Genomic DNA, 22,000 nt, shown 5'->3' with positions numbered 1-22,000 from the left:
TCTCCCTACAAACCAAATAAGGCCCCACTCTCCTGGGGCCGCAACAGCTGGGGACACTGAACATCCTCCTGTCTTTTCCACCAGTCCCTGCCTCTAGCTACTTCAGACTTTCCTTCCAGCAGCCCTCTCACCAGCACCTAAAACTATGGGGTGCTTGAGGGGAACCTCCAGAACTGCTGTCTGGCCAGCCTCCTATGAAGAGGAGGAAGAAGAGGCCTCTGGAAGGAGATAGAACTGACCTTGAACTCCAACTCTATCACTTCCGGGCTGGCTTTTGTTAAAGCCTAGGCTGGAGTCTCAGGCTCCTCCCCTGGGAATGGAGTACTGTCATATCCTACACTGTGGTGGGAATCAGCAGTTAGGGGGCACATGCACCCAGCTCAGGATTGACACATAGATGAGGCTTCTCAGCTAGAGGAAGAATTTTAACACAGCCCCCCACCCCCCTATTGCTTCACACATGAGGAACTTGTAGCAGATGACAAGCCCAGGCCATTGAGCCTAGCAGAGACAGAGGGTAGCTTCTTGAATTCTATTCCAGTTCTCCATTCCCAGACCTGTGTCAGATGGCTATTATCCCAGACAATTGCACAGGTAAGTAAGGGGCCTCTCACGCCGTACAGGGAGAGTGTGGGTGCTCAGGAAGTTGTGGGGAAAATGTGTGCTGTGTGGTTCACAAGCAAGTGATAGGACTCCCTAGATAAACTAGTATAGGTAAAAGGGGACTTCACAGGAGTCCCAGAAAGGGCAGAGACTATACTAAGAAGCTACAGAGGGCTGACTGGTCTCAGATAAGAAATGAGGTAACTGACAAGGGATGTGTACCTCTGGTAGGAAGTGAGAATCTGATGTCTCTCCCTGAAAGTATATCTTTTCTACCTCTAAAATGATTAGAGGGGGAAATTAAAATGTCCAGAGCCAGCAAGGAGTCCAGGACAGCAGAAGAGAGACAAAGACTTTCTAATCCTAATCCCTCTTCCCTACAGAAATGAACTATTACCTTTATGGGGGCATGGGGCTGGGAGGGCTCCTGCTCCTGCTTCTGGTCATTCTGTCCATCTGCTTGTGTCGGCTCCATCGAAGAGGTGAGCCCCACCCTCACCTCCCTCAGCTACAGTTTGCCTAGCCATATCCTTCCTACTGTGGGGACAGAAATCCCATTGATCCTGACAAGTCTGGTGTGGAGAATGTTGGGAGCAGAATTGGAGAGAGACAGGAGTGTCCAGAGGGCCAGAATTTTGGCCACAAGTTCCCACAGGGTCAATGACTTAAGGACGTACCTGCTGGGGAGGTGGGAGCAATGAGGGGATGGCAGACCGATGGAGGGCTGTGTTGACTTGATTCTTTTCTTTCAGTGAAGAGGCTGGAGAGGAGCCAGGTGAGACTGGGGTGGGAGGGATTGGCAATGACAACCTGAGTGGGGGTGGAAGGTAGCTGGGGCCAAGAGAAAGGAGTGTGGGAGAATCAGAGAGATGGAGAATATAAGGGAAGAAAAGGAGAAATAAGAGATCCAGAGCTATAAGCCTAACTACTCCAGAGGCTGAGATCTGAGGTAGTAGCCAGCCCTTGCAGGCAAGTTCTTGAGACTCTTATCTCCAGTAAATGATTTGAAAAGCCAGAGTAGAGCTATGGCTCAAGTGGTAGAGTGCTAGCCTTGAGCAAAAGAAGCTTAGAGACTGTTCCTAGGACCTGAGTTCAAGCCGCAGGACAGGCACAAAATGGGGGGGGAGGGTGGAGAGTAAGAGAGAATATATAGAGAAAATGAGAGTGGAAGGAAAAACAAGAAGAGGAAAAAAATAAGAGAGACAAAGATAGGGGAAAAAAGAGAAAGAGAACAAGAATCAATAACAAAGCCTGGCATTGGTGGCTCACACTGTAATCCTAGCTACTCAGGAGGCTGAGATCTGAGAATCACAGTTCAAAACCAGTCTGGGGACCAGGAGTTTGGCCTAGTGGTTAAAGTGCTTGCCTAGCAGGCATGAAGACCCGGGTTCGATTCCTCGGTACCACATACATAGAAAAAAGCCGGAAGTGGTGCTGAGGCTCAAGTGGTACAGCTCTAGCCTTGAGAAAGTCTAAGGACAGTGCTCAGGCCCTGAGCTCAACCCCAGGACTGGCAAAAAAAAAAAAAACAGTCTGGGAACAAAAGTCCATGGGACTTTTATCTCCAATTAAGCAGCAAAAACGTTGCAAGTGGAGGTGTGACTCAAATAGTAGAACACTAGCCTTAAAAGGGATGGGAGAGCCAAGTAAGAGCTCAAGGCCCTGAATTCAAGTGCCAGTATGGTCACACAAAAAAGAAGGAAAAAAAAAAAGCAGGTAAAGAACATAAGAGAGAAACAAGAGCAAAAGTAGGAGAGAGAATGAGAGAGACAGAAGGGTAGAAAATTAGAGACTGAGAGACACAAAGAGAAACAGCAGTGAGAAAAAAGAATAGGAACTTAGGCCAACGATGAAGACAGAAACACAGAAGGGAGGGAGAGAGAAACACACATAGCTAGAGATGGGGCTGGAAGACAGAGGTGGTCAGATACACAGACTGAAGGGCAAGGATCAGAAAGAGAAAGATAAAAGAAGCATGGGGCCACAATGAGGAAGAGAGGTAGGAGTGAGGGGCAGAACTCAGGGAAGGATGGAAGGTACTACTTGTTCACTCATTCATCATCCATTTCCGCCTGGCGAGGCCCAGATCCCAGAGCCAGAGATCCACTATGCATCTCTGCATAGGCTGCCAGTATCCAGCAGTGACCTTGTGGATGGAGAAGAGGAAGGAACAAAGGAGGATTCCAGTACCAGTGACTATGCCTGCATTGCCAGGAACAAATCCACCTGAACATTCCCGTCCTGCCCACCGCTCTCATCCCAGGCTCCTGTGGTTCACCAGTAAAGTCTGTGATCACACCATTTCTATGTCTTGGATTTCTCAGTCCATCTCAAGCCAACATATGGAATGAACGCCATCAAAACAGAAGTGGCTTACCCTCCCGATCACTCCTGGCTTGATGCCTTTTGGGTGAGGAAAGGTGTTTCGGGATCCCATCTCCTTCAGGTTCAGAAAACTATTTGCTATTGTTACTGTTGTTTTTTTTAGTTATTGGAGCTTAAACTCAGGGCCAGGGCACTGTCCCTAATTTCCTTTTGCTCAAGACTAGTGCTCTTCCACTTTGTGCCACGAAACCACTTCCAGTTTTTGAGTGGTTAATGGGAGATATGAATCTCAGGGTCTTTCTCACGGGCTGATTTTGAACTATGATCCTTAGATTTCAGCCTCCTGAACAGCTAGGATTACAGGCATGAGCCACTGGTGTGCAGCTCAGAAAACCATCTGTAGGTCTGGCCAGAAGGGACAGTTAACAAGTGGGAATAATTAGCTTTGATAATCTCCCTTTCTCAGTAGCAGCCTCTGCTCTGCGCCTGAGAGAGAGAATGCTGAGCTCCAAGGTGGGGGCTAAAAGCACTGTTGACATGATTGCCAGACAAATCTCTTCTTAGACATTTCTAGGTCAGACCTGGTAGCTAGAACAGCCAGGGAAGCTAAAGATGGACATCTCTGAAGAATGGAGAAGAAAAATACATGAGATTCACAAAGAGGAAAGAGTGGTGAGGAAGGGAAGGATTTATTGCGTTCTCATGAAGAGGTTTGGAATTCCTGGGGTCTGGAACCAGTCTTCATGGGCTGCCGAGGGAGTTGGTGTGTTCCTGTGTGCCAGTGTCCTGGTGGGAGAAGATGGCAACCACTCAGTGTCACAGCCCAGAAGCAGTTCTCTTCCAAGTATTTGGCACTCCTTCATCCAGCTCCTTTACTGCCCCACCCATCTCTTCCACCCTTGCCCATGGCTCCATTACTCACCTCTGCCCTGTAATAGAAGGTGCTGCCCAGGGCCACAGAAAGGAAGCTGAAGGCATAGACTCCAGCCCGCAGGAGGAGCGCCATGCTGCTCTGAGGAGGTCCTGCATAAGAGTGGTGAGGAGGAATGCTTGACTCTCAGGCAGGGACTTTGGGAGTCCTGGGATCCATAGTTGAGGGAGTGCTGCCTCCCGTGACCTCACCTTTCTCCACCAGCAGCCAGGTCCCATTCCCGGTCCCAACACCCTGGCCCAGCACCTCCACCCTGCACACATAGACACCGGCATCGCCGCCTCGAGTAGCCCAGATGTGCAGCTCTGCCTGGTGGTCAAAGAGGAATCGGGAAAAGGCGAGAGGGGCCAGACGACCTCTGAACTCTGGGGTCACGTTGCTCACCTCCTTCCCAGGGGCCACTGTGTCTCGGTACCATGTGACAGAACCAATGGCTGCTTTCCCTTGACTGGCATTGAAGGAGCAGGGCAGAAGGGCAGTGGTGCCTTCTTGGGTATGAATCTCAGGGGGCTGGAACACCCAGAGCTCACAGGATCCTGAAGCCAAAGAGAAGACCCAGAAAAATGCCACCCAGTTCATCTAAAGAGAAGATGTAAAATAGTTGCCCTGTCCCTCTTCATACTGTGTATCAAAACAAGCACTTCGGGTATTTCATTAAGCCTCTTTTTACCAATTTAGTTCCTTAACACTGTTTATTAAATCACTTTTAAAACTCTTTCCCAGACCAATTCTCACCTCATCCTCACCCATCATTCACCAGCAACTATCACAAGCAACAGTGTCTTTTTTTCTTTGCTAGTCCTGGGCTTGAGCTCAGGGCCTGAGCACTGTCCTTGGGTTTTCTTAAGGCTAGAACCCTACCACCTGAGAGCCGGCACCACTTCTGGCTTTTTCTATGTGTGTGATACTGAGGAATTGAACCCAAGTCTTTGTGCATGCAAGGCAAGCACTCTACCACTAGGCCAAACTCCTGGCCCAAGAAACTTGTCTTGTTTAAATGTAGCCTGCCAGAGTATAATTGAAGCTCATTAATGAATGTGGCTGTAGTTAACTAAAAAGGTTATTATACTATTCCAGTTGTTAATGAAGTACTAATGATGTTCTATAGTAAATCATTCTTGCTCCCTTGTTTTTGGTTCAATCATTAATTAAATCTCCAGGTAAAGACAGCTTTAGTTGGTTGAGATTGCTATGAAACTTGTCTATATTGGCAAACCAATTCTTTGTGTGTGGATTATTTTATTGTATTTTATTTATTTATTGGTGTCAGCCCTAGGGCTTGAACTCAGGGCCTGGGTGCCGTTCCTGAGCTTTTGTACTCCAAGCTAGCACTCTACCACTTGAGCCATAGCTCTACTTCTGGCATTTTTTTGTAGTCAATTGGAGATAAGAGTTGACTTTCTTGCTCAGGCTGGCTTTGAATCACAATCCTCAGATCTCAGCCTCCTCGCTAGCCAGGATTATAGGCATAAACTACCAGTAGCCAGTTAGCCTTTTCCTTTTTAATGGGCCTTGTCCTTGGACTTTTAAGGCTAGACCTCTACCACTTGAGCCACAGCACCACTTCCTGCCTTTTTCTATGTATGTGGTAGCAAGGAATTGAACCTGGGTCTTCATGCATGCTAGGCAAGTATTCTACCACTAGGCCAAACTCCTGCTCCCCCCCCCTCCACCCCTAACTAGACTTTTCTTAAAGGTCCTTTCAACTTAATCTCTAGGATGAAAGTTCCCAATGACCCTTGCAGGACGTGATAGACCGGGAAGGATTAGGAATTGAAGAATTTCCCAGGCATCAGCTTTATGGAGATGAAGGCCTCACTACTTTCCTCAAAGTGGTGCTCAGGTCACAATGTTCAACCTCCATCCCACCTGTGTGCCCTGGGACATCTAAGCCTTGCCTCCCTCACCCCCATTCCTCCCAACTCCACACCCATTAGGATCCTGAGCAAATTCCCTGTCACCTGAATGGACCATGATAAAGATGAGCAACAGCGTCCGGGCCATGGTGGAGAGTGCTGCAGTTGTGAGGGGGCCCTCGGCAGTGAGGTCTGGATGACCAATGACTCTGGTCACCTGCTGGGAGTAGGGAAGTCCCTAGAGACAATCAGGACTCCCCCATCACTTGCCAAGGACCACAGCTGCCTGGCACTTTGGGTAGCAAATGCGAGCCTCCCCAGTGGAGGCTGCAGATGCTGGAGAGGCTTGGGACTCTCCGAGGGGGCAGCTTGTGGGCTGGCTGCCTGAGTGCAAGGGGTTTAGGTAGCTGGTTACACTAGGCTGAGTAGGCGTTTGAGACCAGGATGTGGTTTGCTTCACCTTCTGAAGACCAGCTTTTTACCCGGGCCCCTCCCTGTGTTCAAACCATGCCCAGGCCCACTCCTTCATTCCTCCCTTCCTTCCTTTGAGGCCCTCCTCAATCTCCTCGAAATGAGATTAGGAAAAGCAAGGTGATTGGTGGGGCATAGGAGAGGGAAGGATTACTAGGAACTTTGCCTGGGAGCTGCATAAGGTTGTTGTCTTCCATAGTGGGGCAAAGGACTATTGATGGTGGAGTATGGATTCCCTCATATTCAGATCTCCACAAAACGAAGATACTAGCAGAAGTCTGTTTTATGTGGTGCCTTTCACAAGGGCTAAGACATTCATTTATCATTTGATTCATGCATTTATTGGATACTTACAGCATGAAATATAATTTGTAGGCACAAATGTAAGATATGTCAAGCTATACAAAATTCCATGCTAATACAGGAATTAGTACACAAGTATGCCACACACCCTGGCATGTGTATTATATGGCTACAGGAGATAATATGCAGCCAAAATAGTGCTGGTTTGGGGACTGCAGGTATGGCTCAGGTGGTAGAGCAACTGACTAGCAAGCAAGAGGCTTTGAGTTCAAAGCTCAGTGCTATCAAAAATAAAGTACTCAGAAGAATGCAAGCCTCCAGAAAATGCTAGGCAACAAGTGAAACACACAGTAGTGCAATATTCTGGGTGGAACTTAGGCTTAGCCTTCAACAGACACTTTGTTTGGCACCTTTTAATTTATGTGAGTGTGTTGGTAATAGGGCCTTGCACTATTTTTTTGCCAGTCCTGGCTTGAACTCACTGCCCTTGGGCTTTCTCAAGGCTAGTTCTCTACCACTTGAGCCACAGCACTACCTCTGGCTTTTTCTATGCATATGGTTACCGAGGGATTGAACCCAGGGCTTCATGCATGCTAGGCAAGCACTCTAGCACTAGGCCACACTCCCAGTTCCACAGGGCCTTGTACTCTTGTTTAGCATTTTTTGCACAAGGCTGGCGCTGTACCACTTGAGCTATACTTCCACTTCCAGCTTTTGGCTGCTTAATCAGAATAAGATCCTCAGGGATTTTTCTGCCTGAGCTGAACTTTCTCAGGTTCTAGACTCTGGAGTAGCTAGGATTATAGGAATGAAATTTTTTTTTCTGGTTGTGGGGCTTCAAATCAGGGCCTGGGCACCCTCCCTGAGCTTTTCACTCAAGGATAGCCTTCTACCACTTTGAGCCACAGTGCCATTTCTGGCGATTAATTGTATATGTTTGTTTGATTGATTGATTTTTTTTGCCAGTCCTGGGCTTGAGCTCAGGGCCTGAGCACTGTCCTTGGATTTTCTCAAGGCTAGAGCTCTACCACTTGAGCCTCAGCACCACTTCCGGCTTTTTTCTATGTATGTGGTACGGAGGAATCGAACCCGGGTTTTTATGCATGCTAGGCAAGCACTTTAACCACTAGGCCAAACTCCCGGCCCTTGATTTGTTTAACTGTTATTTTTGTGTGTCTTTTCTTTGGGACCTGGGGATCAAACCCAGGACATTGCACTTGCTAGGCAACGGCTTTGCCAGTGAGCTACATCCCAGCCCTCTGGTGGCTTATTGTAGATAAGACACTCAAAACTGGCTTTGAACTATGACCCTAAAATCTCAACTTCCTGAGTAGCTAGGATTACAGTCATGAGCCACCAGCCCTCAGCTCCCATCTCCTTTTCAATTAATATACATTTTATTCTGTATGTAGCGGTTTTGGAATAATGTTCAGATATTGTCCATTTCCCACTTATTCCTGCAGAATTGTCTGAGAACTAGTGATTTTAGGATTAAGAAAGCTGGCTTTTGCTGGTGCTGGTGGCTCATGGCTCATGTCTATAATTATAGCTAGTTGAGAGGCTGATAGCCAGCCTGGGCTTTTTTTTTTTTTTTTTTTTTTTTTTTGGTATGTCGTGGGCCTGGGCATTGTCCCTGAGCTCTGCAGCTCAAGGCTACCACCCTACCCCTTAGAGCCATAGTCCCACTTCCAGTTTTCTAGGGATTAATTGGAGATAGGAGTCTTCCGTTCTTGGGCCAGGAGTTTGGCCTAGTGGTAGAGTGCTTGCCTAGCATGCATGAAGACCCAGGTTCAATTCCTCAGTACCACATACATAGAAAAAAGCCAGAAGTGGTGTTGTGGCTCAAATTCTAGCCTTAAGAAAACCCAAGAACAGTGCTCAGGCCCTGAGCTTAATGCCCAGGACTGGCAAAAAAAAAAGAAGTCTCTTGTTCTTTAGTGCCCAGGCTGGCTTTGAACTGCACAATCCTCAGATCTCAGCCTCCTGAGTAGCTAGGATTACAGGCGTAAGCCACTGTATCTGGCTTCTACTTCCATTTGTGTGTGTGTGTGTGTGTGTGTGTGTGTGTGTGTGTGTGTGTGTGTGTGTGTGTGTGTGTGTGTGTGTGTGCTGAATTGCCTGGGCTGGTTTCAAACCACAATCCTCAGATCTCAGCCTCCTAGGATTACAGGCAAGAGCCACCAGTGCCTAGCTGTCAGATGATCTTGAATAAATCATTTAAACTTCTCTCAGCCGCCTGGACAACCATATCTGTGGCACAACCATCAGAAGACTCAGTCTTTGCCTGGCAGTGGAAGGTGTGGGATTTTAGCAATGTAAAGGCTCCCCCTGGTGGCCGCTTGAGGCACCCTTAGCTTTTCTCCAGCTTCTGTTTCCTGCCTTACTTTGCCTTCCTAACCATCCCCAAGCCAGAGGCAAGTGGAGAAAAGTATCTCCAGCTGGGGCAGGAAAAGTCCATGAGACTCTTAACTCTAATTAACCACCAAAAATTCAGAAGTGGAACTGTGGCATAAGTGGTAGAGGGACATACCCAGGTCTTAATTTTAAGCCCCAGCAGAAAGAGGAGAGAAAGGGGGGGGGGGGAGAAGAAAGGCAGGCAGAGAAACAAGAGAGAGAGAGAGAAAGATACAGAGACAGAGAGGAGGGAGCAGGGCGGAAGGAGGGAGGGAGAGAAGAAGGAGAAGGAGACGAGAAGGAAGAGGAGGAGGAGGAAGAGGGAGAAGGAGAAGAAGAGGAAGAAGAAGAAAGAAAGGGAGGGAGGGAGGGAGGGAAGGAAGGGCTGGGAGTGTGGCTTAGTGGTAGAGCACTTGCCTGACATGCATGAAGCCCTGAGTTCAATTCCTCAGTACCACATAAACAAAAAAGCCAGAAGTAGCATTTTGGCTCAAAGTGGTAGAATGCTAGCCTTGAGCAAAAAGCAGCTCAGGATCAGTGGCACAAGTGGTAGAGGGACGTACCCAGGTCTTAAGTTCAAACCCCAGCGGAAAGAAAGAAAGAGAGAGGGAGGAAGGGAGGGAGGGAAGGAAGAAGGAAGGAAGGAAAGAAGGAAGGACAGAGAGACGAGAGAGAGAGAGAGAGAGAGAGAGAGAGAGAGAGGGAGAGAGGGAGAGAAATAGGAGAGATCAATCCTGAGTTCAAGCCCCAGGACAGACCCCCCCCCCAAAAAAAAAGAAAAGAAAAAAAAGGGTTTCTGAAGTAGATATATTCTGAACTTGTTCTAGTTTTTTGGTTTTTTTTTTTTTTTTTTGCCTGAAGTGGGGTTTGAACTCAGGGCCTGTGCACTGTACTTGAGCTTTCTTGAGGCTAGTGCTTTACCACGTCGGCCACAGCACCACTTCTGACTTTTCCTGTGTATGTGGTACCCAGAAATCAAACCCAGAGCTTCATGCATGCTAGGCAAGCACTCTACCATTAGACCATACTCCCAGCCCCTCTTTTTTTTTCTTTTTTTTTTTTTTTGGTAGGTCATGGGGCTTGAACTTGGTCTGTGCACTATCCCTGAGCTCTACAGCTCAAGGCTACTGTCTTACCCTTGAGCCAAGCCCCATTTCCGGTTTTCTAGAGGTTAATTTGGAGGTAAGAGTCTCAGGTCTTTTTGTGCCTTGTCTGGCTTTGAACCATGATCCTCAGATCTCAGCTTCCTGAGTAGCTAAGATTACAGGTGAGAGCCACTGGTGCCTGGCTCCTTAAATGAGATTTTTCTCCCCAATTATTAGCAGACCTTGTAGAAGGGGTGGAGAGGATACAGGAGAGCTTTCCAGGTTTACAAATTCAAGTTTCTCTTCTCCTCTTGTATTATAACGGATCATTTCCTTCAAATCTGTCACCTTTGTGTAGCTGCTATTTCCTCTTGCCTCTGAAGCTCTCCAGGCTTTGCTTAGCAGGAGATTCCAGCAGCTCTCATCACTCACATTTAATATTGGAGTTCTGATACTGTGTCTGAGATCTGCCTCTTCTGGGTGACTCTGGAGATGCCAGCTCTGCTCTAGTCTTTCTTTTTCTCCCCACAGTGAGGCCTTTCCTCTCAGGAATAAAGAGCTATTTGTCATCTGCACATGTCTCCCTCTCTCCAGGCGCTTCTCTGGGGCTCTGCTGTGGACTGCCTGCTCAGCTTGGAATTTGGTCACACATACCCATAATTTAGAGTCTGTAGGCTTTTGATGTCTCCTAGATTTAGTGAAAAGTGCTCTGTTTCATTCTCTTCCTTGCTCTATAGGTTTCTAGGAGACGAGGGGGAGGTTTAGAAGTTAGCTGCTGTCACATTTCTCCCAAAGCCCTATGTGGAGCCTTTTTAGGTAAGAAAAGGCTTCTGGCAGTGGTGGTTCAGGCTTGCTATAAGGCTGAGCCCTGAAGGCTCTAAACCCTGACCTGTTTTCCTGCCTCAGAGATAGCTGTCTGAGCTCATAAGTGGGACCCAGCAGCCACTGCAGAAAACAGGATGCCCATTTACAATACAAAGTAGGAAGAAAGCCGGGCATGGTGGCTCATGCCCGTAATCCTAGCTCCTCAGGAGGCTGAGATCTGAGGATCAAGGTTCAAAGCCAGTCTGGGCATAAAAGGACCTCTAGAAAACGGGAAGTGGGGCTTGGCTCAAGGGTAAGGCAGTAGCCTTGAGCTGAAGAGCTCAGGGGACAGCGCCCAGGCTGAGTTTAAGCCCCATGACCCCCCCCCACAAAAAAAGTAAGAAGATCCAGGTAATGCCAGCCCCTCACCCCCTTCACAGATGTACATACAGGCCTGTGCACACACACACACGTTTACAAATCAGGATCCCCACAGGAAAGCACCACAGATTAGACAGAGGTGAGGGGGCTGTAGAGGAACTGAGGGAGTGGTGGGACAAGGAGAAAGGGGAGATTTCTTTTCTTTTTTTTTTGTGCCAGTCCTGAGGACTGAACTCAGGGCCTGAGTACTGTCTTTGGGATTTCCTCAAGGTCAGTATTCTACCACTTGAGCCACAGAACCAGTTCTGGCCTTTTCTATGTATGTGGTACCAAGGAATTGAACCCGGGTCTTCGTGCATGCTAGGCAAGCACTCTACCCCTAGGCCAAACTCCCGGCCCGAAAGGGGAGATTTCTAATTCATTTTAAGCCACATGTCACTTTAGCCTTCCAGTAAAGCATAAAATATAAAATAACAAAATAAATCCATTGCATTGAATTCCTTTATTTTGCTGTCCTACGACTTGAACTCTGGGCTTGGGTGCTATCCCTGAGCTCCTATTTTGCTCAAGGCTAGCACTCCATCACTGGAGACACAGTGCCACTTCTGTTTTTTTGGACAGAAGAGTCACACATACTTCCTTGCCTATGGGATTGGCTTTGAACCATGATCCTCAGATTCCAGCTTCCCAAGTAGCTAGGATTATAGGCATAAACTACTAGCAAGCTACTTTTTTGAGGTGGGGGAGGGTCAGTTGTGGTCCTGGGTTCTGTCCCTGAGCTCTTTAGCTCAAGGCTACCACTCTATCACTTGAGCCACAGCACGATGTAGATTTTCTGATGGTTAATTGGAGTTAAGAGTCCACAGACTTTTGTGCCCCGGTTGGCTTTCTTTCTTTCTTTTTGGCCAGTCCTGGGGCTTGAACTCGGGGACTGAGCTCTGTCCTTGGGCTAGAGCTCTACCACTTAAGCCACAGCACCACTTCCGGCTTTTCTATGAATGTGGTTATCGAGGAATTGAACCTGAGTCTTCATATATGCTAGGCATGCACTCTACCACTAGGCCAAACTGCCATCCCTGTTCTTTTGTTTTTTGAGACAGTCTTACTTGATAGCTCAGGCTAGCCTTGAACCTGTGGTCTTACTACTTGAGTCCCTAGGGTGCTAAGATTACCAGGCATGGTCACCACCCGGCTTTGAATTAAGAACCTTTAACCTGTGAACTGGTCATTGACAAACAACATGAGTATGAGCCTTGAAAATGAGGTACTCTCCCCTGAGGTCTAACTCCTGGGCTACTGAAGTCTGGAGGAAGACAAGCAGGGCAAATGCTTAGAGAGGAGCATTGTCCCTAGTGGAGGTTCCAGTCACTCTGAGGTGGCCTTGTGACATCAGTCCTGAAAAGGAAAGCCCCAACCCTGTGCTGTCCCTCCTACTGTCTTCCTGGTTAAGGCCCCAGAATGTTCCCTGGCAAAGAGAGAGGAAGAGAGAAAAACAGAGTGGCAAAGGGACACCCAGGACAGAAAGGAACACCTAAGCTTTCTGGCCGGTGCATTCTCTTCCTGTGGGCATAATTCATAGGGCTCCACTAATGAGCAGTCTCCCTGGAGACCACAGAAGCATAACAAGGGCCCTTAGCAACACATGCCACTTGAAAAAGGGGCTCTAATTTCATAGGATTCTTGCAGGTTTATTCCTTAAACCAGCTCTACATTCTCTCCCTAGCTGCTTAACTAGACTTGAACAACCCTAGCCGGGTGTCTGGTTCTTTCTATGCCACTAAGACTGAGCAGCAGCAGCAACAGCATCCATGGCCCTGTTCTCTAGCTATTTCAGCACCCTTGGAGATGGCCCAGTAAGCCATACGAGCTTGGGAGTCATGCTACATCAGGGCAGTGGCTTCTGAGTCTCAGTGCATAGCAGAAGCATCTGAAGCACTCAGCAGTGCTTATTCTGGCTGTATGTCAGAACACTACTATGGGGCCCCACTCCCACAGTTTCCAATTCAGTTAGTGTGGGACTTACCGTGAGAATATGTAACGTCCACATGAAGGTGGTGGCAGCTCCATAATTTAAGAACCACTGAATTAGGAGGAGATTCTGTCTGTGCTTTTAGATCAAGACTGCAGCTGACTAGTCAGAAATAAATGATTTCCTTCATTTTCCAAGGTAAAAGCAGCTTCCTTGCTGTAGTCCTACAACATACTCTTACAGCTATCCAGAAGCCGGCTTTGAGCTGTTATAAACAAGCACTTCATCAGGTGCTGCCAATAGCTCACACCTGGGATCCTTGTTTCTCACCAAGCCAAGATCTGAGGATTGCAGTTCAAAGCCAATTTGAGCAGACACAACACTCTCAGCTCAGTTAACCAGCAAAAGGCCATTAGTGGAAGTATGGTTCAAGAGGTAAAGTACTAATCTTGAGCAAAAAAAGCTAAGGGACAGCATTTTGAGTTCAAGACAGGCACAAAACACAACAAAACAAAAACACAGAAAAACAACTAAGGATAGCTGGCCATGACGGTGCATATCTGCAATCCCAGACTAAGGAGGCAGAGGAGACCTATCTCAACGTGTGCCCCTGCTCTCAAAAAAATTAAAATTAAGTGATGAAGACGAAAAGAGGGCCAAGCGCTGGTGGCTCCTACCTGTAATCCTAGCTACTCAGGAGGCTGAGATCTTATGATCATGGTTCAAAGCCAGCTGGGGCAGGAAAGTCTATGAGACTATATAAAATTAACTGCCAGAAAACTGAAAGCAGTACTGTGGCTCAAAGAGCATTAGCCTTGAGCAAAAAAGCTCAGAGACAGTGCCCAGGCTATGAGTTCAAGCTCACAACCAACCAAAATTAAAAAAATATGTATTTTGTCATTCATACTACTCATGTGTGTATGTGTGTGTGTGTGTGTGCGCCAGAACTTGGGCTTGAACTCAGGGCCTGAGGACTGTCTCTTAACTTGTTCAATCAAGGCTGACACTCTACCACATGAGTCACAGTTCCACTTCTAGCTTTCTGGTGGTGAATTGGAAATTAAGAGTCTCAGACTTTTCCTGCATAGGCTGGCTTCAAACTGTAATACTCTTTTTTTCTTTTTCTTTCTTCTTTTTCTTCTTCTTTTTTTTTTTTTTGTGGGTCATGGGGCTTGAATTCAGTCTGGGTGCTGTCCCTGAGCTCTTCAGCTCAAGGCTACCACCCTACCCTTGAGCCAAGCCCCACTTCTCATTTTCTAGAGGTTAATTGCAGATAAGAGTCTCAGGTCCATATATTTTTATAAATCTATGTTAACCATCAAAAAAAAAAAAAAAAAAAAAGAGTCTCAGGTCCTGGGGCCAGAAGTTTGGCCTAGTGGTAGAGTGCTTGCCTAGCATGCATGAACACCCGGGTTCGATTCCTTGGTACCACATACGTAGAAAAAAAAAAAGCCAGAAGTGGTGCTGAGGCTCAAGTGGTAGAGCTCTAACCTTGAGAAAGTCCAAGGATAGTGCTCAGGCCCTGAGCTGAAACCCAGGACTGGCAAAAAAAAAAAAAAAAAAAAAAAAAAAAAGAGTCTCAGGTCTTTTTGTGCCTGGGCTGGCTCTGATCTTCAGATCTCAGCCTCCTGAGTAGCTAGGATTTTAGGTGTGAGCCATCACACCTGGCTAAGGAATGCTTTTCTTGTGTGTGTGCCAGTCCTGGACCTTGAACTCAGCGCCTGAGCACTGTCCTTGGGCTTTCTCAAGGCTAGAGCTCTACCACTTGAGCCACAGCACCACTTCCAGCTTTTTTTCTATGTATGTGATACCGAGGAATCGAACCATGGTCTTTGTGTATGCTAGGCAAGCATTTTACCACTAGGCCAAACTTCTGGCCTGAGACTTTTAACTTCTGAGATTAGTAGACAACATTGGAATTCAACTATGGAAGACTCAGTATCTACCAAGAATTGGTAGGTGTGATAGCTGTGAGAGAACCCTTCATATGAAGTGATGAGCATAAAAGTGGAATAACTTTCATTTTTACTCACATTTCCACACAGCTTGTTCCTGTACCTTCTCTAAATCTAACCAAATGTCACTTTTCTCAGAGAAGTTTCCCCAACTGCTCTACTCAAACCTGCCACCCATGCAGAATTCTTTTTTCCTACTTTTCCTCCATTGTCCTTAACATGTGTGTTTGTATTGTCTGCTTTCCTCAATTAGACAAGCATTTTCATTAATTTGCTTCACCAAGCCTAGAAGCATGCTTGGCATTCAATAAACATGTTGGATGTATGACCAGAGAAATGACCTTGTCCCCAACAGAGCACCAACAGAGCTGGGCTGCAGTTCTCACAGAAGCTGGGAAGAGAGGGCAATACCACAAAGGGAAGTGTAGAAGCTAGAACCCATTCCAGCATCACCCCAACCCTGTCAGGTTAGGGAGAGAGCCGTGGGAAGTGAAAACCCTGCTCTGAAAGGGGAAGAGGCTGAGGGGAGGGCTGAAGACGTGGGTCTTCATTAGTGGTGGAGCCTTGGCCAAGGACTCTGGTCAAGGACCCCTCCATGAGGGAGATACCTGGTCCTCACCAACCCTGCAAACCAGCAGTCAATCATTCGGTAGTGAAGTCACGCAGGATTAGGAGTCTTCATTGGAGAGCCGGAGGACTGCTGGTGGACTCTCGTCTAAGACCAGCAGCCCTGAATGCGGCTAGCACAAGCTTACATAGGCCAATACCACACAAGGTATGTGGAATCAAGCCCAACAAAAATGATATCCAAAAGCAAAGCAAACCAGATGAGGGCACTTAAACCTAATAGAAAAGCAAACCATCTAAGGAAACCAGCAGGGCAAATCAAGGGCCAATTACCCAGGGGAGATATAGACCCGGTCTTCTTACTTCCATCAATGGCAAAGGGGATAAGGACTATAGACAGGGAGGCATTTATCAGAGGCTCCTCATGCTAACCCTATGCTGAGCAGCACACCAAATGTGCATGACTGCACATGCGCGTACGTAGTCTTGCTGCTTTCTCTTTCAGTACCACTTTTCAGTTCCTCCAAATAACCCACTTAAATTCTCAAATTCCTGAGCTCTGTAGATTTTACTAAAGTTGAAAAATTAGAGAAAGATACTGCATCCTAATGTAAACACACCAAATCATATTTTCAAGTGCTCAGGATCTGTCCTCTGGCTCTGTATCCATCTTGCCCAACTCCTAGAGCTGACAACAGATTTCAGAACTTCTCTTCCACAGCGCAGAAAAATGTGAGCAGTCCTGCTCGGCTTCCTGTCCTAACCCATGGGTTCTGACTTATCAAACGTGGCAAAATGCAACTTTAAAAAAACAAAACAGTGCTGGGGCTTGAACTCAGGGGCTGGGCCTGTGTCCGAACCTCTCTGTGCTCAAGGCTAGCACTCTACCACTTGAGCCAGTGCCACTTCCGTCTTTCTCTGAGAAGTTTATTGGAGATGAGTCTCCTGGTCTTTTCCTGCCTAGCGTGGCTTCAAACCTTGATTCTCAGATCTTAGCCTCCTGAGTAGCTAAAATTACAGGCATGAGCCACCAGTGCCTGGCAAAATGTAACTCTTTATAGCTACCTGAAGCTCAGGACCTGGTTAAAAGCCATTTACTTATTTCTATGAAAAATGCTTTCTGAAGCCTCACTATGCTCACCTCACACCTCCAGTTACTAACAGTGTTTCTCTCCCTCTCCCCTCCCCTCCTTCCCTCCAATGCCAAGGTTTAAACGCACCCTTCACACATAATTGGCTTCCTTGGCTAATGTTCTTGCATTGGAGCCCTAGCCTTTTGCTGCTTATTTTGGAGATGGAGTTTCTCGGTTGGGCTGGTTTTGAATTACCATCCTCCATATTTCAGCCTCCTGAGTAGCTAAGGTTACAGGAGGAAGCCATTAGAGGTGGGCTCAAAATACTTCTTTCATGTCTACTGAGTTTTCATTAAGAGGAAATATGTAGAGACAGACATCAGTAACAGGAATTTTTAGTCCCAGTCACAAGAGAAGCTGAGGCAAGAGGATTAATTAAACTCAGGAGGCTCAATTATGGATTTTGATACATAATGAGGTTCTGTCTTTAAAAAAAAGAATAAATGAATGAATGAAAAAAGAAAGAAGAAAAAAAAGGAATTTAGCAGTATATTATTTGTTTGTTTGTTTATTTATTGTCAGTCCTGGGGCTTTAATTCCGGGACTGATCACTTGAGCTTTCTCAAGGCTAGGCTTGTACCACTTGAACCACAGCACCATCTCTGGCTTTTTCTGTATATGTGGTACCAGGGAATCAATCCAGGGCTTCATGCATGCTAGGCAAGCACGCCACCACTAGGCCACACTCCAGGCTCCAAATAGAAGCCTTCTTTTTATTTATTTATTTTCTGGGGCTTGAACTCTGGGCATGGGCATTGTCTGAGCTCCTTTTGCTCAGGGCTAACACTCTACCACTTGAGCCACAGTGCCACTTACTCAGTTTTATTTTATACTTACTCTTCTTTCTTCCTAGGTTGCTAGTGTCAGCAAAAACTGATGGGGAAGTGAGACCTGGGAGGCAGAGGAGGAGGAGGAGGAGGAGGGAATAAGGGAAAAGGAGAAGTGTGAGAAAAGGCCTCAGAGGAAACTGGTAGAAAGAAGAGCCGCCAGACAAACCAGTAGACAGAAGAGCCACCAGAGAGAGAGACCCACCAGCTTGGTCTATCTCACTACTTACAGCCACCAGTATCTGCTGAACTATGAGCCAAACCAGGGACTTACAGGGTAGGGAGGTTGGAATAAGCAGTAGAAGATCCTGGAGTAAGGACAGGGGCAGGCCTGGACTGGGGAATCAGAAGGGCAGAACTGGGGTGACCCTGGGCTGGATGTGTAGGAGAGGAAGGGAGGGGTGATTAACCTCTGTGTCCCTTAGGAGGAAAAGCTTTTGGATTGCTGAAGGCTCAGCAGGAAGAGAGACTGGATGAGATCAACAAGGTAAAAGGAAGTACTGAGGGGCAAGACACAGAGGATAGGCCTGGGACAGAGGGCTGACCCTCAACCCTATTCTTACCTTCTTCCCAACAGCAGTTCCTGGATGATCCCAAATACAGCAGTGATGAGGATTTGCCCTCCAAACTGGAGACCTTCAAGAGTGAGGGGAAACTGTGGGGTGGAGCAGGGGCCCAGCTGGAGTGAGTGGCTAGGATTTCCACAAGAACCCAGAAGGGCCAGAAAAATATAAATTTGCCCTCTATGGTGGGAAGAAGGAAGCCTGACTCTACTGTTTCCCTCTCCTATTGCAGTCCCTTTCCGTGGCTTGTCCTTTCGCAGCACCACCTAGTTCCCACTTCAACCAGGACCCTCAGTCCTCAACCCCACTTCCTGTCTGTCCCTTCTCCTCTTTCACTCTCTCCCCTACCTAGCATTAGTCAGTTACCTCTTTCTTTCTCAGCCTCTTACCCATGACCCCTACAGCCAGCGCTTACCATGTCTGCTCTCTCCCTTCACCCAGAGAAATATATGGAGTTTGATCTGGACGGAAATGGAGACATTGGTGAGAAAACAGTGATTGGGGGAAGAATGCAAATCAAGGCAAATGGAGGTCTTCTCTCTTACTCCATGCCCTCTGCATGGGAGAGGGCCTACCTACTTCAATAGGAGGGGGGGAGGGGGAATGCAGAGGTTCAAGAGAGGAGAGGAATTATCCCCTTTCTTCCTATCTTAATTCTTTACCACCAGATATCATGTCCCTGAAACAAATGTTGGAGAAGCTTGGGGTTCCCAAGACCCACTTAGAACTAAAGAAATTAATTGGAGAGGTGTCTAATGGCTGTGGGGAGACGTTCAACTATCCTGACTTTCTCAGAATGATGTTGGGCAGGAGATCGGCCATCCTAAAAATGTGAGAGCCTATATAACTGTTTTCTTCTCAGTCCCCACGTCTACCCTTGTCCCTAGGTTCAACTGCCATGCCGTTTTCAGCATCCACTCTTTCCTTTTTTTCCTTTTTTTTTTCTTCTTTGTTTGCCAGTCCTGGGGCTTGAACCTGGGGGCCTGAGCACTGTCCCTGAGCTTCTTTTATTTAAGGCTAGCACTCTATCATTTGAGCCACAGAGCCATTTACAGCTTTTTCTGTTTATGTGGTACTGAGAAGTCAAACCCAGAACTTTGTGCATGCTAGGCAAGCACTACCATTTAGCCACATTCCCAGCTCCACTTTTTCATCTTTACAGGGACCCTTCTATAATCCTTTTTTCCCCCCATTCTCAAATTCACCCATGGCTCTGGTTCTCTTAATATTCCTACCCCTACCTCTAACTATGCCATCCTCTTCCACACTCTGACAGCAGCCCATTTATTCCCTTGGGAGGTGTCCCTGATGCCTATGTCTATTTCAGGATCCTGATGTATGAAGGAAAAGCCAGAGAACAGGAAAAGCCAACTGGTCTCCCAGCCAAGAGAGCTATCTCTGAGTTGCCTTAACTGGGAAGTGTGAGGGGGCTTCTAATGACCCAAAATGGAAAAGGAAGATGAATTGTAAGCCAGAGTTGAACTAAATTAAATAAATCAATTTCCTTCCCCAGTCAGTTTGGTTTTTATTTGGGGTATTTTTAACTCTGCCATTTGATTTAAAACTTGCCAGAAGTGGTGGCTCAAGCTTGTAATCTTAGCTACTTGGGAGGCAGAGATCAGAGATCTCACCTCAAGGCTAGCCAAGTCATAAAAGTTCACAAGACTCCATATCAGCCAATGGCTAAATGCAGGGGCATGTGCCTTCACCCACAGGAACTCAGAGAAGCACAAGTAGGACTGTAACCCAGGCCTGACTGGGGCTGGTGGTATGGCTCAAGAGGTAGAATTATTCAAGTTTTGTTTCTCTGTTGGTCCTGTGGCTTGAACCCAGGCCCTGAGCTTATGTTCAAGGCTAGTACCCTAGCACTGTGAGCCACAGCACCATTTCCAGCGCTTTGGTAGCTAACTGGAGATAAAGAGTCTCACAGGCTTTCCTGCTGGGGATGACTCTGAATGGTGAGTAGCTAGGATTACAGGCATGAACCACCAATGCTGGGTTTATTCAAGTTTTATTACGTTTTACAGAACTTGGGGGGGGAAGAGGTAACAATTACAGAACGTGAATGAACCTCTATTTGTAGGGACAACTGAAACAACTAGTGTCTGAGGGCCATGGTTTAGAAGCCAGCCCTGTCAGGAAAGTCCATGAGATTCCTATCTCCAATAATCACCCAAAAGTGGGAAGTAGAACTATGGCTCAGACAGCAGACCTGAGAATTGAGGTTCAAAAGTCAACCTGGGCTGACTTTTTCTAACTGACCAGTCAAAAGCTGTAAGTGTAGGTATGGTTCAACAATTGAGTAACAGCCAAGTGAGAGATTCAGGCTCTGAGTTCAAGACTCAGTATTGGAGCCAGGCATGATGGCTCCCACCTATAATCCTATCTCCTCAGGAGGCTGAAATCTGAGGATCAAAGTTCAAAGTCAGCCCAGGCACACAAAGGACCTCTAGAAAATGGGAAGTAGGGCTTGGCTCAAGAGTAGGGTGGTAGCCTTGAGCTGAAGAGCTCAGGGACAGCACCCAGATCCAGAGTTCAAGCCCCATGTTTCCCCCCTCCCTGCTCCCCCCCCAAAAAGACTCAGTATTGGAACACACACACACACACACACACACACACACACACACACACAAATGATGTTATATGATGGTTCAGTAAGTACCCTGAAGTTTTTACTTAACTGGATTTTTTTGTTTTAAGATATTGATGTGGGGGGGGGCCAGGAGTTTGGCCTAGTGGTAGAGTGCTTGCCTAGCATGCACGAAGACCTAGGTTCAATTCCTCAGTACCCCACATACATAGCAAAAAGCCGGAAGTGGTGCTGAGGCTCAAGTGGTAGAGTGCTAGCCTTGAGGACAGTGCCCAAGCCCTGAGCCCAAGCCCAGGACTGGCAAAAAAAAAAGACATCTATGTGGACCAAACTAGCCTGAAACAAGATATGTATCTCAGAATCCCTTAAATTTGCAAAACCCTTGCTTCCATCCAGAGTGCTGAGATTACAGGTATGTACCACCACCGTCTTGTTTTATATGTGCATTTATTATTTTGCCGGTCATGGGGCTTGAACTCTGGGCCTGGATGCTGTCCCTGAGCTTTTTAACTCAAGGCTACTGCCCCACCCCTGGAGCACCAGGTCCGGTTTTCTGGTAGTTAATTGGCGATGAGTCTCACAGACTTTTGTACTGGGGCTGGCTTTGAGCCTCCATCGTCAGTTCTCAGCCTCTGAGTAGCTAGGACTACAGGCCTGAGCCACCGGCACCCAGCTGGGTTTTTATTTATTTTTAAATTAAAGAATTTATTAACATTGATTTTTACATCATATTTCAAAAGACATATTTAACAAGCAAGTATTCAAGAAAGGAATCTATATACAATCACTGGTGCTTAGGTTTTAGAACATAATTAAAATTAGGCTGAGGGTTGGTATGTCATAGATACATATTAATCTATGTAATAAAACATTGTCTATAGAGTCATAAATTTTTATGTCTATGTAGTTGTGTTTATATTTCCAATACCATGTCCATAGCATTGGGTATGCAAATATTGAGTCCTCGCTCTTGTTTTTTTATTTTTATTTATTTATTTATTTATTTATTTTTGCCAGTCCTGGGCTTGAGCTCAGGGCCTGGGCACTGTCCTTGGACTTTCTCAAGGCTAGAGCTCTACCTCTTGAGCCTCAGCACCATTTCTGGCTTTTTTCTATGTATGTGGTACCAAGGAATTGAACCCGGGTCTTCGTGCATGCTAGGCAAGCACTCTACCACTAGGCCAAACTCCTGGCCCTGTTTTATTTATTTTTAAAAAATTATTAGTAGATTGTGTTTTTTTTG

General features: G+C 46.8%; 3 protein-coding genes across 6 annotated transcripts; 2 read left to right on the top strand and 1 right to left on the bottom strand.

The window, feature by feature from the left end:
* Window positions 1-298: 298 nt before the first annotated feature.
* Lst1 (leukocyte specific transcript 1) lies at window positions 299-2,904 on the top strand. Of its 3 annotated transcripts, none has more exons than XM_090356052.1 (3): window positions 299-1,085; window positions 1,356-1,378; window positions 2,690-2,904. In XM_090356052.1, exons 1-3 carry the CDS (start codon window positions 989-991, stop codon window positions 2,831-2,833), a joined length of 264 nt encoding a protein of 87 aa, XP_090212178.1. In that variant the 5' UTR covers window positions 299-988; the 3' UTR covers window positions 2,834-2,904. The 3 variants fall into 3 exon arrangements, with proteins under 3 accessions (XP_090212178.1, XP_090212177.1, XP_090212179.1); XM_090356051.1 differs by having other exon boundaries at window positions 2,684-2,904; XM_090356053.1 differs by lacking the exon at window positions 1,356-1,378.
* A 694-nt stretch (window positions 2,905-3,598) lies between these two features.
* Window positions 3,599-5,951, bottom strand: Ncr3 (natural cytotoxicity triggering receptor 3). Its single transcript, XM_090356066.1, has 4 exons — window positions 5,821-5,951; window positions 4,051-4,395; window positions 3,851-3,984; window positions 3,599-3,714 (listed from the first exon to the last, which is right to left on the bottom strand). Exons 1-4 carry the CDS (start codon window positions 5,861-5,863, stop codon window positions 3,670-3,672), a joined length of 567 nt encoding a protein of 188 aa, XP_090212192.1. The 5' UTR covers window positions 5,864-5,951; the 3' UTR covers window positions 3,599-3,669.
* Window positions 5,952-17,743: 11,792 nt separating this feature from the next.
* Window positions 17,744-19,672, top strand: Aif1 (allograft inflammatory factor 1). Of its 2 annotated transcripts, none has more exons than XM_090356047.1 (6): window positions 17,744-17,881; window positions 18,030-18,091; window positions 18,182-18,248; window positions 18,609-18,650; window positions 18,836-18,998; window positions 19,495-19,672. In XM_090356047.1, exons 1-6 carry the CDS (start codon window positions 17,857-17,859, stop codon window positions 19,577-19,579), a joined length of 444 nt encoding a protein of 147 aa, XP_090212173.1. In that variant the 5' UTR covers window positions 17,744-17,856; the 3' UTR covers window positions 19,580-19,672. The 2 variants fall into 2 exon arrangements, with proteins under 2 accessions (XP_090212173.1, XP_090212172.1); XM_090356046.1 differs by having other exon boundaries at window positions 17,744-17,917.
* The last annotated feature ends 2,328 nt before the right edge of the window (window positions 19,673-22,000 follow it).

The sequence above is a fragment of the Megascapheus bottae genome, chromosome 22 (genome assembly GCF_031878675.1).
Source record: "Megascapheus bottae isolate mThoBot1 chromosome 22, mThoBot2.hap1, whole genome shotgun sequence".
NCBI classification, from domain to species: domain Eukaryota; kingdom Metazoa; phylum Chordata; class Mammalia; order Rodentia; family Geomyidae; genus Megascapheus; species Megascapheus bottae.
The sequence above is the reverse complement of the archived record's forward strand: the minus strand, read 5'-3'. Positions and strand labels throughout refer to the sequence as shown.